Source organism: Gymnoscopelus braueri (assembly GCF_963280865.1).
Source record: "Gymnoscopelus braueri genome assembly, chromosome: 12".
Classification (NCBI taxonomy): Eukaryota; Metazoa; Chordata; class Actinopteri; order Myctophiformes; family Myctophidae; genus Gymnoscopelus; species Gymnoscopelus braueri.
The window spans coordinates 34,731,176-34,747,460 of NC_137614.1; the positions used below are offsets into that span (position 1 = coordinate 34,731,176).

Here is a 16,285-nt window from a genome sequence, read left to right on the forward strand (position 1 = left end):
CTTTTGAAAAATGTTGGAATATATTTTTAAATGTAGGAAACGGAAAAAAATGAGATATTTACTCGCGACCCATAAAAATTGGTCCGTGACCCAAAGATGGGTCGTGACCCCGAGAAAGGAGCATGCAGTTTGGTGCACTGCACTCCGGTAAAAAGGAGTGGAGACTATAGGAATTCTTTATCGTTATTATTTAGGCTAGAAATTATTAGTAAACAGAGGAGAAAGAACAAATGGAACCGAAATGGAACCGAAATGGAACCGAAATGGACCCTTATGTACCCTTATGGGTCCATTGTGGATCCTTATGGGTCCATTTGGTTCCATTTGGTTCCATTTGTAGGCCTACACTCAAAGTTCAATTTAAACTTGATTTTACAATGTAGCGCAGGGAGATCCATTTAAAAAGCTTATTTCTAAGAGTAACAATCAATCAATCAAAAAAACCGGTGATCACAGGTTTTTTGATTGATTGATTGAATTTCACCGGTTTCCATGGTTACCTCTCAAAAGTTTAGCATCCCAGCCCGCTGAAAGAGCCGATCCTCTCTAACCGGACGCCGAAGCAGCTCCTCATGCCTCCCTTCTTGTAGCGGCTCCACGAGCGCTTGGACGTCCGCACCAGGTCCTTGAGGAGGCGGGCGAGGAGGCTTTCTTTCCCCGCCGCCAGCGCCGAGTTGGCGGCGTCGTCGTCCGCCTCCCACCGCTGGTGATGCTGCGGTCCCTCCGCCGCGGCGTCGAACACAGACTTGTTCTCCGCCGCGTTCAAGTTCTTCTTCCCCTGATCCGCATCCATCATCATCCCCATCTCCTCCGAGGCGTAGAACGGCACGTTGTTGCTCTCATCCTCTTCCAGAAGCTGTTGCAAACTCTGGTAAATATCAAGATTAAAGTATAAAGAAAACAAAACACAATAACTGTTAAATAAAGTTTGTAAAAAAAAAGTCACATATTATGCAAAATATTTGTAATATTTTTTACTTCAAAATACAATTCTATGCCTTGCATTGTCTACAAGAAAACACAATAAATAAATACATAGGCTACTTTACAATAATACCAAGAGCAGCCAGCCCGTGATTATTGTTCAAATTGATATCATAGTTCTGAATGAAAACCATAAAAAAATGTCCAGAAATAAAGGTAAAGTAGCCTAAAGTAGGCAAATAGCATATTGCAAATATTTAAGACACAATAAAGCAATGCAAATGATGGCGCGCCGTCTCACCTGAAGGTCTGACAATGGTTTGGCTCCAGCTAGATTAAGTAATAAAAGCACAGGAAAACAGCAAACAGAGATATTTGAAATCATGTCTCTGTGTGGGTTTTTTGTCGCGCTGCTCTCGGTCTGTCGGTGGAATGGACGCAACTTGTCGCTCCTTCTTCTAAGTGCTCTTTTTGGACTCTTGAGCGTCACCAGGTGCGGTTTTATACACGCACACCTGACCTGGTGTCGTCAGGAGGCTCCGAGGAGAAGACTAACGGAGCGTGACTAATGTGGAGAGACCGTGGGTGGAAGTAAAGTGGAGTTAATTAATTCCACTCAAAGCTCCACCTCAATTGACATACGCTTTGATGCCACTGACGCCAAGAGAGGAGAGGGCTATTAGATTATATAGACAGACCCAATTACACCCAGGAGCCAGTGAAATTACACAATACATTGTAAAGCAGTGGTTCTGGTTCTCAAACTTTCTTAATTTAAGGACCCCCAGTTTGTTATGCATTAGGGCCACACAGACCCTCAGAGGTACGGGTACAGACCTGTAAGGTTCCATCTGTTTCCCAACTATATCTTGCTGGGGACCCCCTGGCAGGGGGCGGACTTATGGATCAGGAGGCCCTATAGGTGAACCTTATAGTATGAGGCCCCTGGCTGCGGTTCACACACAGGGCATGAGAGGGCATATTTTAGAGGACTGTTCCCCAAACAGTGGGTCGGGACCCATATGTGGGTCGCAGACCAATTTTTATGGGTCGCAAGTAAATACCCCTTAATTTTTCCCAACCACCTCAAGGTCCCCTGGGGGTCCTCCTCAGACCCCACTTTGAGAACCACAGCGTATACTCTGTGTTATTTTAAATCTGGAAAATCTGTATGTTTCATGTCCCGGGATTCACTCTAACCCTGGTCTCCTGGCCCCCCATGTGGGAATCCAAACTTCTACCACTCTTCTAAGATGGAATCCCTGTTTACTTGGCCAGTCATTGCGCTGATGGTCTTCAGGGAGCACTACTTACTTGTCAGCCAGTAGGTGATGCGACACCATGCAGGGTCTACATTTCTCAATGGAAGAGTAGGGAGACCACCTCTGTCTCTAACCATTGTAGATGTGCTAATATTATTGTACTACTCTACCATACAGATTGGTTTTATTAATTAAAATAAGTTCCAGATTGCAGCTTTAAATTAATGCTGGGGATATTACTGTAGCCTTTAAGCATGGCATGATGCAATAGTCCTCTCCCAGAACTGTGGGCGTTGGGGTCATCATGTGGTCTAACGTAACCAGTTGGCTACTGGTCCTTGTTTGTGTTGACTGGTCTGGGGCGCATCTTCACTGCCACCAACGTCATTTCAAGTTAACTTTGTTTATATTTGATAGGAATGCGTAACTATCTCTTAGAAGAAGTCAAATGTGAGAAAAGCAGGCAGTGGGTCAGTACCCACTGCCTGCTTTGATGTTGCACACTGATTCTGCACCACTTTGCACTGTCATTGTTTACAGCTCCAAAAGGAAAGGCTCAAAAGATATTTCACTGACTCAGTATCATGCATAATGACACAAGTCTACCACTAGGCTACTGTAACATTAAAGTGTTATTACCATTTCAGAAGATGCTTATTGCTTAACACTCATTTAGGAAATACTGATATTGCCTATTCGGTGTGTGCCAAGAAGACAGATGCCCCAGACAGCTCCATAGTTAAACCTACACTAAATTTACATACTTTTTTTTTTTTCATAAAATGTACTGCTATAGCCTGCTGTTGTGGTGTTTTATGTAGATGAATGCAAATTATGTTGTAGCTATATGGACTTTGTTCTTTGTTCAACCCTTTCAACCTTTTGTTCAAGGGTTGAAAGTTCAAGGTTCTTTACGTAACACACACTCGGCGTACAGAGGAGCACAATATTAAAGATTACTGAGCTACAAAAACGGATTTAGTGAAGTTAAAAAATAAATCCCCCACATGTGTGCATGTGTCAAATTGCAGAAAAAACTGTTTATTTTTTTTCCTGTGGAAGGATCCCCATGCTCCGACTCTAGTTGTGCCTCCCCACCTCGAATTGTGGCTTGCATGATGCCCGTTTCCACAATATCTATGCCATATTTCCATATCTTAATTTCTTTTCAATTGTTCTAATGTCTGTCTGACAGATGTAGGTCCTAATAATGTTTCTCACAGTCTTTCGTACACAGAGGTTTAATATAGATTGGTCGTCTGACGTCAGACTAGCCTATATTTCCACTCTCCTGCTAAAAGTTCTGCGACCTCTGTTCAGGTCCAGCAAGCTTCGTCGTTTAGATGATGAGGCCCTGATGTTCTAATTAGAGTCTTTAATGAAGGGGAACTGACGGCAGGGCAGCTCACACATTCTTCATCCCCATGTGACAGTTCGGTGGTATGAAAGGTCACGTGATGTAACCGGCCGTTTAGTAGCTCAGAAATAAATGTAGAAGGTAATTGGAATGATTGTAACATGTCGGAATAGTTACATGATTACAAAAGATCAATGGAGGTGGAACTGGAGCGTGGAGTGAAGCCAATAAAAAGGAAAGTCCAGCAGTCCACCTCATCCTAGCCTCTGTGCTAAGTTTGGAATTCTAGCTCTGGAACAGGCCACATTAAATTATTTATTTAGCCTACCACAAGTGAGAACCCAAGCAATAGGAAAGAAAACAACTGCATTTAACTTGTTACCTAAAGGGCCACATTCATATAGTAGTAGTAGTAGTAGTAGTAGTAGTAGCATATAGTATAGTAGCTAGTAGTAGCTGGTGTCATATGAAAGTACAGCAAAGTCAAGTTCAAAGAACTCGTCTAGCCAGGAAGAAAAGTTCTCTGCTCCCTGCTGCCCACAAGGCAGAGTCAATTTGGCATGAAAACCCATTGAGACGAGAAGCTGGCGAAACGTCACTTAGTCTGTCTCCACCTCTACGCTGTTCGCTCAGCTCAGCACAAGGCTAATCACTCATCATTTGCCCTCTGGACCTCATCTGTTGGTGTTAGGGCACTCTTCTGGGTGAGTGGGGGTTGGTAAATATGATCAAGTCAATGTATGAAAATAAGCACACATAAGAGGAGCCCAGAGATGGAGTAGTGATTAGGGCCCCTGTCTCTGGAACATCACGTATCTGACCTAGGATATCCTGCCTCACATTCTCTCCTTCACCTCACATAATGTTGTCTGTCCCCTGGCCTTCCTGCTATTTGTATCTGTTAGGGAAGATATATATATATAAATATTATAGGCAATGGAGAGGTCATTCTCATTTAAAGGACCATACTGTATTTGTCATTGTTTATTCACAGGCTCATCCATATTCTACATAAATACTATTTTCCTGTTAATGGTTTCAGTATTTGATTCCACGTTTGTTTACATTTTCTCCAAAGTCGATAACATTTGACTGAACTCACCTGAATAATTGAGTAAATGTTGACTAAATATCATTATGCGGTTTATAAGTCATGGAAGTTTGAATTGAATCAATCTTCTCCAGTGACTACTTTTGATAAGACTTTTCAAATCAATCTGCGCTTTAAAATGCATTAAAAAAATCACACCCAGTGTGAAGTGAGCGGTGTTATTTAGAAACAACAGTGGTCATCACAGTGATGGAAGCTCACTTTAAAAAAAAATGATTTTTTGAAGTGCCTGGTGCTATTTATAGGTTATTATTTCATCATGCGTCTCGCTAGCCAATCAAAGCAAAGGGTCTGAATAGAGTCCGCCAATCACGGTACGGCGAAAAGGGTGTGAATAGAGTCAGCCAATCACAGTACAGGGAAAGACGAATTCCCAACCCCACTTATAGGAGCGGCTACACCGCTCAAAAAGGGGGGCGCTCGGGTGGCACCACCGCAGAGTCTATAGGGGTTCGAATCCACCGCAGTGCATCCGGCTTTGTCGAGCATCTATATGAACAATGATACAAAATTGGCCTGTGTTCGAGGGAGGGAAGCCGGGCGGGGAGGGTGATATTTGTCACGGCACGTACTCCTACGGGCTAGGGCGGCACATGTCAGCGGGTAGTGTTGGGTGGGAGGAGTAGGATGGAGGCTCCATGTCCTCCTGTGTGGGCTCCTCACTGGCAGGTGACTCAATAGGATACATACATAAAGATAATGGGCTAAAAATGACAGACATCACAAAAACATAACAGAGTAATCAGGAACATGACAGCAAGTGAATTGATTTAATGTATAGATGAACAATGTGTCTTTGAGCCCATCTACACGCCTCACCCAAAGTAGCCCAAGGTTTCTTGATTTGGTTGCTGGCCGGTGTGGCTCTTTTAGAAAAGAGCAAAAGTTCTTGATAATGTTTGACAAAAGCCGTAGCTTGAGTTTGGAGATAATTTCTTCACCACTATGACTACTTACTACTGCGGGTGCTGCTGTGGTATGACACACAGTAAAAATATGCTTAGTGACAACACTCAGGATGACAACAACTATATCGTGTTTATGACACATTCGTTGATACTTCGACCCAAACCCTTGTTCTCCAACACTTCCGACATGATGCGCAGCAATATGTAGAGAATGTGACACCCGATAAGCGCTGGGACAGAGAGACGGACAGTCAGTCACAGATGTTCCCAACTAAGTCGTTCTGTCAGCACTGTATCCTGCACTTCCTCCCCACGGTAGATTAGCTTATCACCAACACAATGCTGAAACGGAACAACAGTACCACGCTATCCTCGGTTCACTGTCTGCCCAAGCACAACCTCACAATGCCCTCTATGTGAGACATAAAACACAATTTTAAAGCATTTGTCTCAGAGTCTAAATCATTACTTCCAAAGATCAAAAATTGCTTTCTGACTGGACCAAAGCTATAGAAGTTAGTTGTCACTGACTATTATTCATAATTCATGGACAAGATTAGCATACAACAGTATTTGAGGAATTTTCTGACCTCAGTATGAAGTAATGATCCAAAGTATGCAAGTCTTGACCTATTCTATATTCTATTATAAAACAGTTTCTTTCTGTCTTTCTTTCTTCCTCCAGTTTGCAGCACATTCTTTTTTTTTAAATATTTAGCAAATCATTAACCACTTTGCCAAAAATAGCTCATGACACTTGTTTTTTCTAGAAACAATTAGGCAAGCCTTTTGTTAAATTGTTAACCTGACAGCATAGACAGCTTATTTGAAAGACAGCAGGGCCAAGGATATTTATGGAAAGCAAACAACTGTGTATTTATTCACTTGTACTCTTAATCATTAATTTCCTACTGATGAATACTGCATTTGACTCAGATGTCATGAACAAGGTCTTAAAGGTTAGTGAGCGGATGAGAAAGGCAGTGATGTAATACACCCGTGGCTCTTCTTATTTGTTCTATTTTATACAATAGTTTGTTAGAGAGGCAGCCCTCAGGGCATGGCCACACATGTGCAAATCAAATATTCATCTCTCATTCACTTTCATACTATGCGAGGAAAGGGGCAAAAAAAAACATTTGCTTTCAGTGGCAAAGCAAATTAGCATTTCCTGCTTTCAAGTGGAGTTACATTTTGATGAACTTTGTCCAAGCCTCAACCAATATCAAAGAAGTGTGTGTGGTTGACCACACTCAAATGGACGTCAAAGGAGCAATTTATTGAATACAATCACATCCTGCACTGTGCATTGATTGAATACTAATCCTGCATCCCGCACTGCCCACATTCAGCAGGACAAGATACAAGTTTTGCATTGGCAGGTGATGGTCACCCGCCTGCATTCATACATGTATGACTGTGCCCGACTAGATGAGCAAGGTAAAATCAAGCACAAAGGGGGACATACACACTGTTGTACATAATATAAATAATAATAATAATAATAATAATAATAATAATAATAATATAGAATACCACAAAGGCTTTCAGTAAATGTACAGAACATTTTTAACACATATATGTATATGTAAAAAAATATATAATATAATTCTCTTGGCATCAATAAAGTATTCAATCCTAGTCTGGGGGAGGCTTGCATTGACCTTATAATGGAATGGCATTTGGAGGTCAGAGGAGAGGATAGTTGAGATAGCATCCTCTGGGGCGTGTTGGAGGATCAGCAGACTAGTTTACTGGCGGCATCGTGGATTTGAATGCAGCTCCTGACCTTTGCTGCACATTAACCTCTCTCTGCATAATGTCAAGCTGAACCGAAGTGCCTTCAAAAATCAACGTGAGCTGAGGGAGAAGAGGGTGCTCGCATATGGGTATCACATATGCACAGATCAGATGTGTACATCATGACATGGGCTGAATCTGGCTCATGACTTGTTTTGCACATTGTCTTGTCCCTTCTGTAAAACACAGCTAGCTTAATGATCACCAAAATGAAAGAGAATCCATTCCAATTGGGTGTGCGGGTGGAGAAGGGGTGAAGTTCCTGCCCATCGCCATGGGAGATAGGGGATCTATTCCTTCAAAGTGTTGCTTAGCCAGGAGCTCCAATGAACACAATTAGCTGTGTTCGCATGGCAGCAGGGCAGGTGATCTTTGTCACTGCACTAGCGACTCTCACAGGTTAGCCAGGACACCTCTTCAGCAGGGAGTGGAACTGTGAAGGATAGAATGTTCTGTACTGACTTTGCTGACCCATGGCCTTTCCTCCAGTCCTCGTCTTGTTAACCACATGAAACCATAGCATCCCTAATCGGGCGAGAACATTCGGCCAGAAATAGCAGATCTACAAGCTTGTGACGCATTGTGAGCTTGTAGATCAGTTATTTAAGGAAAATACATTTGTTGGTTTAGAGGGAAAAAAGGACATGGGGCCCAGTATAGACCCCTGAGGGTAATATAGGGTTTAAGTGAGTAATTCAGGCCTTGTGCTTGCCTTAACTCACTCTAACCTAAACTCACACTAACCTAAATGATAACTAGTTATTTTTCTGGTCTTGGTATGGTAGTGCAAAAAAATAGACAAGGGACTACAGAGCTATTTCTGTTGCAATATCAAATAAACAAATACAAATACAAAGAACTGAATTGGACTGGGTGTAAATTATCACCGTGTCACAAGTTTAATATTTTCCAAAGGCTGTTGCTGAACGTACAGGCTCTGCTTGATTTTGTTCTGCGTTGTTCTGCATTGTTCTTCTCTACGTCACATTATTGCCACAATAGCCTACTGGAGCAGGTGGGGGTTAAGTGCCTTACTCAATCGTTACTCATCCATGTTCCCAGGTGACCCAGAAATTAACCTGCTCACTGTCTGCTAACACTGTCCTCCACACTGTCATTAGTGTTTGTATTTGTAACACTTTATTTTTAAATTATTTACGAGACAATTAAGTGCAGAGAGACAGGATATCGTCGCTGTCGGGTGGATACACTTTTCAGGAAATGGAAACGTAGTTACTATTTATTCACAAGCTCTTGTTAATACTTTTTATTCATACAATATTTATAAAACCCACAGACACACTTAACCACTTTCACCTCCACATCCTTTTTTTTTCTTTAAAAAAAAATCAAAAATAGTCGATCTACAAGCTCACAACGTGGCACATTGCGATACGTTGTGAGCTTGTAGATCTGCTATTTTTGCTACGTGTGTGTGACACTGTAGTATGACGAAGTATAGGGCATTCATTTACGGAAAAACGTGAAAAGTTGGAGATACAAGGTTTCTGCCCGACGGCAGCGATATCCAGCTGCCCTCTCGCTGTTCCTGCTCCAAATGGAGCTTGGCTGGACCCCAGCAGCATTACATCATGCTCCCCCCCCCCCCCCCCCCCCCGCCGCCCTCGTGGAAGGACTAGCATACCCATGATCTAAATGTGACCTCTCTAGTGTCACCTTTAGAGAGATAAGGCTATTTTCGTATGTCAGGGACCTGGTTGCATATATTTAGTCTTAGTTCATGCTATTTTTAAAACGGTGCTCCAAAATAATTCTACTAAGGGATTTGTCACTAAAATACTATTTTTTAATTATTATGAGACATGGATAATCTGCAACTTACAAACACACAGATTTTTATGTGCTCACGCACACATGCACGCGCACGCACGCACGCACACACACACACACACACACACACACACACACACACACACACACACACACACACCACACGCTCTCTCGCTGTCTCTCTCTCAAACACTCACATTCCCACGTGGGGTTTGCATAAGGCTATCTACTCTGAAGTCTTTCCAAACGAGGTCCATATCGATGTCACACTGAGTCCCTGTAACATGTCCTAATTAAGAGCCTGTTAAGTGAAAGCTTCCATATAGTGTCTACGGTCTTAATGATTCCTCATCAGCATGAGCTGATTTCACTGCACCTTCGGTCTACGGCCCACTGCCCATTGAACTTGAAATGCCCTTTGTGCATTTACATCTCTGATTTTGCCACCTGTAATTAGTGACGTCTATGCTCCATTACCTGGAGTCGTTGACCTGATTGTGTCTATTTGCCGTTGAGGGGGTCACAGAGAAAACGGAGAGCAGTCAGTACTGAGTACTTATCAACTGTACATTTTTGATTGGATTGTGAAATCTTAAATCTGGATATTATGAAGACAAAACTATTTGTTTATTTTTGTCATTCTCATTTTCTCTCCAATGATTGGAGAGAATCTAGTTCAATCTAGTCATTGCCAATCTCCCCCATAGGGTACCATGTGCCTCCTCCAATACACATCGAGACACCAGACGCTTCTTGACACCTAGGGAGCAGCAAGGAGTTTCACCAAAAAAGCGCATGCTTAAGCTCCACCCTTTCACCGTGATTAGTACCAAAAGTACCATAACCAACGCCAGAGGAGTAGCTAAAAAAGGTCAGGGTACTGCGTCCCAGTGTAGTTTAGTTGGTAGTGGAGAGGGTGAAAAGAGTGTGTCATGCCATCCTGTACCATGCCGTGCAGGTGATACGGAGAAGTGTGTGGAGTACCAGGTCAAAGTGATGAGGGGAATCGAAGCCAGTGGATGGGCCTGTGTTATCAAATAAGAGAGATCATACCATGTACCGTAGGCAACAAATAGATCAAATTACTGTATGTGCAGGAGACCATGTAATATCTGTTGTGGGCTTTCCTTTGTTGTCTATGGCATAAGCCCGTATGACAGCATTGCACGCCGAATATAGCAGATCTACAAGCTCACAACGTGTGAAAATCAAGTCCAAAGTGTTCGGTTTTGTAATTATAGCAACCAAAATTCAAAACAGCTTTCAGTGCACAACTGCACTCAAAATGTGCCTTTCAGATACATACACACCCCACTATCGCGTAAATTCAAGACCTACTCTCTGTGTCATTAAAAGCTCTTTAGTGACCCCCACCTCCCTCCACCAGCTTGCTGTGGCGCCCTGACAGATATCAAATGCATTACCCCAGGCCGCAGCAACCCCCTGCCACCACTAATGCACCAGCAAGAACGTTAAAGGGTCATTTATACTTAGTTGCACACCATGTAGCACGCCAAAGAATAGCCGATCTACAAGTTCAACGAAAGTTTGACCACCCAAAATGAAACTCCTGGCTACGCTACTGCTTGTAGATCGGCTATTTTCAACGCGTGACACAGTCCGCAACCTAGTATAAATCAGGCACGGAGGAAAGGATAGAAAAAACGCGTCCGCTTAGACACCAAATTCTTTTCAGATCATTTTTCTAAGTGTCATTCCGCTCTTGGCAGGGACGGCCGGTCACACTCGCTCGTAGCCTACCCCACGTTGGTAAAGGTGGAACACCAATGTGACTCCAACAAGTCCCTGGGAAAACATTTGCGTACGTCTAGGGCAACTCGGGCACCTTCCACACTTGAGTAATTAGCTGTCAATTTAAGTGTTCATAAAAAAGTTAGGTCGCTAGATCCCCACTTACTCACAGGCTGTTATTTCGATGTCAACCCCTCGTGTATGTTGTGTGTCTGTGTGGTTTGTGTTGGTCTGTACTACAGCAGGTTATTTCGCACCACTTAACCAACTGCTCATAGCCAGTAGGAATAGGCATGGGTGAATAAGGCCCATTGTGTCCTTGGAAGCGCTTGTGTCGCCTGAAATCAATCAATGTAACTGTGCTGTTTTACATTTTTTGCCTAATAAAATATTCAAGGGAGCCCCACTTTTCTTCACGTTTCGTTATTAGAAATTATTAGAAAGATTGAAACTTCCTATAATTTCTTTTTAATAACAAACTCTCTGAATTTCCAAGTAGTTTGACCTGTTTTATTTGGATATTGGTTTATTGACTAAATTGAAGGCTCTTATTGTGTTTAGGGAAAAATCACGTTCCTACTTTTATAACTTTGTAAGTAGCAGACATGCAAAAGTACCTTGGCAGCATGTTTGGCACAAGAGAAAAATCTCAACTGTCAACTCAGGGAAAAAGGATAATTGTATGACAATACAGGAAGGAATGATTTGACTCAGAGGCACAGCAGAGGTCTGCAGTGCCTCAAGATAAGATGGCTCATGATGAGAGAGAGACAGGATAGCCCCCTTATTAAGATTTCTTTATTTGTCATTTCCGTCTGCAAGCATAAGAAAATTAATTCTTTATCATCGACCACACAGAGAGAGAGAGAAGGTCAGGATAGCACCCTTTTTTTCTATAAAGTTAGCTTTCTTAAGCACTTTTAAAATGTTCAAGAATAGCAAAAATACCAGTCACATTGCGACACATTGTGAGCTTGTAGATCTCCTATTTTCACTATTTGTCATACGCAAGTATAGGGGCATAAACCCCTAGTCTGATTAAAAACATGGCAGACCAGTACAGCAATACATTTGCACTTTTGCAGCTAATAACAATTAGTGTACTATAAGGTCAGTCTAATTGGTCTCACATCTGCAATAGAAGTGTTGTAGACAACGCATGCGAGGCGCCAGATGCGGCAATTTCCCATGTTGTCTGGCGTGTTGTGGGCAGTGGCGATTTTCTTCTGTACAGTTTGATTGACTTATGTTGGAGTGGGTGGCTCACTGAAAGAAAACTACAAGCGAAATGCTTGCCAAGTGGTGTCAACCACAGCGCTTCTTTCCTATTGGCTGACGCCTAGTCAAAGTTCACCAATGTTGAACTCCATGCTTCAGAACTGTTCATCGCAACATGTCAAAACGCCCCAACCGGATGCTCCAACTCCTTCTCCCATAGAATGGAAGTGAACTGTGAACGGGAAGCTGATGCTTCTGAAGCGTATGTGAGACTGTGCCATCATTTTGTCATGTTTTACCCTGCTGTCGTTTTTAACCTGAACTGGAAAACAAACTGCACAATCAACTGAGGGTTTCACAGAGAGAGAGAGAGAGAGGAGAGAGAGAGAGAGAGAGAGAGAGAGAGAGAGAGAGAGAGAGAGAGAGAGAGAGAGAGAGAGAGAGAGAGGGAGAGAGGAGAGAGAGAGAGAGAGAGAGAGAGAGAGAGAGAGAGAGAGAGAGAGAGAGAGAGAGTGGTTCGAAGTAAAATGGTTTCAAGGTAAAGGTGAGACAAAAGACAGCAAGCAGTTAGGGAGACAGTGAGCTCCCATCCCTAATCAGTACAGCGGTGCGCTGTCCTCCCCCACTCCCTGTGACAGTATTATCATCGGAGCTGGTATGCAACACAAGAGTCATTTCCGCTAATGATCCCAGCCGCCTGCCGCACCTCAGGACAAGTGAGTGTGGCTGACATGGGCAACTCATCCCCCCTCTTGAGAGAGGAGGGACGCAGGAGGAGAGAGACAGAGAGAGGAAAGGGGAGAGATGGGGAGGAGGGGTTGTAGGAAGACAGCATGGGGATGTAAGAAGACAGGGGGGGATTGGGGAGCAGGGGGCTGTTGGAGGTTAATGTCTAATTTACGCTTCATCGTACCACGTGTGCCGAATATAGAAGATCTACAAGCCCAGCAGACGTCACAGATGCGATGCGTTGTGGGCTTGTAGATCGGCTATGTTTGACGTGCAGCGCTGTCATACGACGAAGTATAAATGGGGCGTTTGCAATAATGGTAACAGTTATCATCACTTATAATGACACATAAATTAGGTCCTTGGGCCAGTGGAATTCTGGGTGCCATGACAACGTAAGCTAATGCACCGGACACCTAGTAGGCTATCCATTAAATAAAATCATATGTGAACCACAGCATCTGGACACCCGGGGGCCACTTGAATCTTTCGAACGTATTTGTTAACTCATTCAGTGCCGCTCCCTCCCTGGAGCATTGTCGTGCTGCTTGTGTCTATTCTCATGCCAGACCACTGAACAGTGTTAGTGTCAAGTTTGGTGCGGATTGGAGCAACCGTGCACCTCTGGCCTCTGATTTGACCCCTGGGGGCCTCACGTGGCCCCTGGTGTGACAAACAGTGTTTGTGGCAAGTTTGGTCCGCCTGTGCATATCGGAGCAACGGTGCACCTGTGGCCCCTGGTGTGGCTATTTTCATGGCAGACCCCTGAACAGTGTTTGTGTCAAGTTTGGTTCGGATCGGAGCGACGGTGCGGCTCGCAAGTGCAGATGTTGTTTGTGACGTCCACCGTCGACCCACCGTCAACCCACCCTCTAGGCAATTTTAATATAGGATAACATAGTCAAGCCCACGTACAGTATAATACTATTTCCTTATGTATCCAGGGGTGTTCCGTTCAAAATGGAGCTGATTCACTTACACAATCTCATGGTTCACGGCAGGCTAATAATCATTTGTGAACATGAGCGTCTCACCCCCAAAGCTACAAGTAACAGAACCAAAGATTTGTATATTATATTGTCATATCTGGAGCTTGTCAAGAGAGAAGAATGATTACTCATGATGAACTCATAGAATATCTCGCCATTTACAGCATAACTTAATTTTGGTTTAGAATTGTGCTGCTGATTATGAAACCGAAAATGATATGTTTCAAAGTAAAGTACCAAGCATAAGCATTTTTAAAGTGAGCTTCAGTGATATTCACCCTTAATAAGTAGCCTCGATCTCCAGGCTTTTATTGTTTAGTTTTGCTAAAAAAATACTTAATAAGTGAACCAGTCAGAACTCATACCGTTTACAGGATAGACAACAGCAATTCTCTCTAGGTCGTCCTCAGACGAGCCCTCCATCGTCGCATCCAGTTCCAGTCAATTGGAAGTAATGAAACAAAGAAAATGAGCAGACAAAACTTGATCTGTAACACTATAAAACTAAATCTGATAAATGTTCTTTGTGGGGTTTTCTCTCCTCATTGGATCATCCTGACCTGAAAAAGTATTTTCTGTTTACTTAAGAGCTGGAGAGACGGGGAGACCCCTGTTACTGAACAAACACTCTATACAGCAATGAACAAAAACATTCCAGAAAAACATGTTATTTTCACCACTATTTAACTTCCTTATTTTGGAACAAATAAATGAAAACAATGTGCTGTTTTTTAATTCTTTCTTTTCTCCCATGAGAGCGAGTGCTTACGGGTGACTTTAGTTCTAAATCCATATGTTCTGTAGGTAAAAGGGACGCAGACACTTTTGGACGTCACACACTGCGTGGGTTTATTACGTAGTTACATTTTTGAGGACACTTGACAAGTCCCCGTGAACCCCACCACTAGGCAGCTTTGCACACATTACACTGAAGTATCCCACTACAATATGGAGTGGAGGCACGCACACACGCCTCTAATTAAACTAACACCCCCACAAACAATAAACAGACAACGTGCACAATCATTTAATGGAGAGCATCACTGAGGTGCAGAGGGGTTGGTTTATAGGATGTGTTCCTACTGAAATGGTATGACACTAGACAATAGGGCTGCAACCATTGATTATTTAATAAGCAATTATTATGTTGATTACTTTTTTGATTAATCGAATAACCATTTCATGTGTATTTAAATTTGTGTGTGTGTGCGTGCAGTATGATTAAAAACTTTAAATGTCTTCTTCACGGAAAATGAGCCACAGTCTGTGTGTGTGTGTGTGTGGGTGGGTGGGTGGGTGTGGGTGTGTGTGTGTGTGTGTGTGTGTGTGTGTGTGTGTGTGTGTGTGTGTGTGTGTGTGTGTGTGTGTGTGTGTGTCATTCCTTTAGATTTGTAGCATGTTTTATAGATTGAGCATTACCCTCCACTATTTTATAGCCTACTCCCACCCCACCTCCTCCAATACACACTCACATGCTTACGCTCAGTGCTTAAGGATTCTTATTTTCAAACATAGAAATTGCCTCCCAGGCTCTCTGTGGACAACACACACGTTTAGGTAGTCTACACTGCATAGGGATAGAAGAACATGTGGCTACTAGAAATCATGTTGGGTTAAGCCTGCTTTGTACTTAGGTGTGCGTAGTGTGCTGAAAATAGCTGATCTACAACATCACAGCATGTAGATCAGCTATTTTTGGTGCATCATCACACTGCACACAACAGAGAATATCAAGCCCTTTTCAATGACACAAAAAAGAGGTGGACAAGCTGGAAACACTGGTGACTTGGAAGAAGAATAAAAACACCACATGGCAACAGTTACAGAATTTATGGAAAGATAAGCCATGGACAGTGGTGTAAAGTAAGTACATTTACTCAAGTACTGTACTAACGCACTCTACTCTGGCCTGCCAAAGAAAACAACTGACAGATTACAACTTGTTCAAAATGCGGCAGCCAGAATTTTAACTAAAACTAGGATGAGAGAACATATCACTCCAGTTCTAGCTTCACTACACTGGCTCCCGGTTGTTTTTAGGATTGATTTTAAAATTATTTTAATAGTTTATAAAGCTCTAAATGGTCTGGCACCTTCCTACCTCTATGACTGCCTACAGAGATATGTTCCAAACCGGCCTGACCTGCTCGAGGTGCCTACAATGACATATAAAAAATACGTTGAAGCAGCATTCTGCTTTTACGGACCGACAGTGTGGAATAAACTCCCATTACACCTAAGACAGGCAGCCTCTGTCGATAGCTTTAAAGCACAGCTAAAGTCCTATTTCTTCACTCTTGCTTTTAGCTGATTCTTTGGTTGATTTTTAAGTCCTCACTGTATTGTCTATTTTAATGTTGTTTTATGCTTTTGCTTTTATTTTATTTTTATTGTTTTTTGCTTTATTGTTAAATTGGTTGTAACTGTAATTGTATTCTTGCTCT

The 16,285-nt window shown here is 42.7% G+C and overlaps 1 protein-coding gene across 1 annotated transcript; it reads right to left on the bottom strand.

Annotated features, from left to right (window-relative positions):
* Positions 1 to 511: 511 nt before the first annotated feature.
* Positions 512 to 14,264, bottom strand: nppal (natriuretic peptide A-like; the record flags this gene model as incomplete). Its single annotated transcript, XM_080443935.1, has 4 exons — positions 512 to 868; positions 1,226 to 1,254; positions 9,866 to 9,913; positions 14,207 to 14,264. The coding sequence occupies 4 exons, from the start codon at positions 14,262 to 14,264 to the stop codon at positions 512 to 514; spliced, it is 492 nt and encodes a 163-aa protein (XP_080300061.1).
* Positions 14,265 to 16,285: the final 2,021 nt, after the last annotated feature.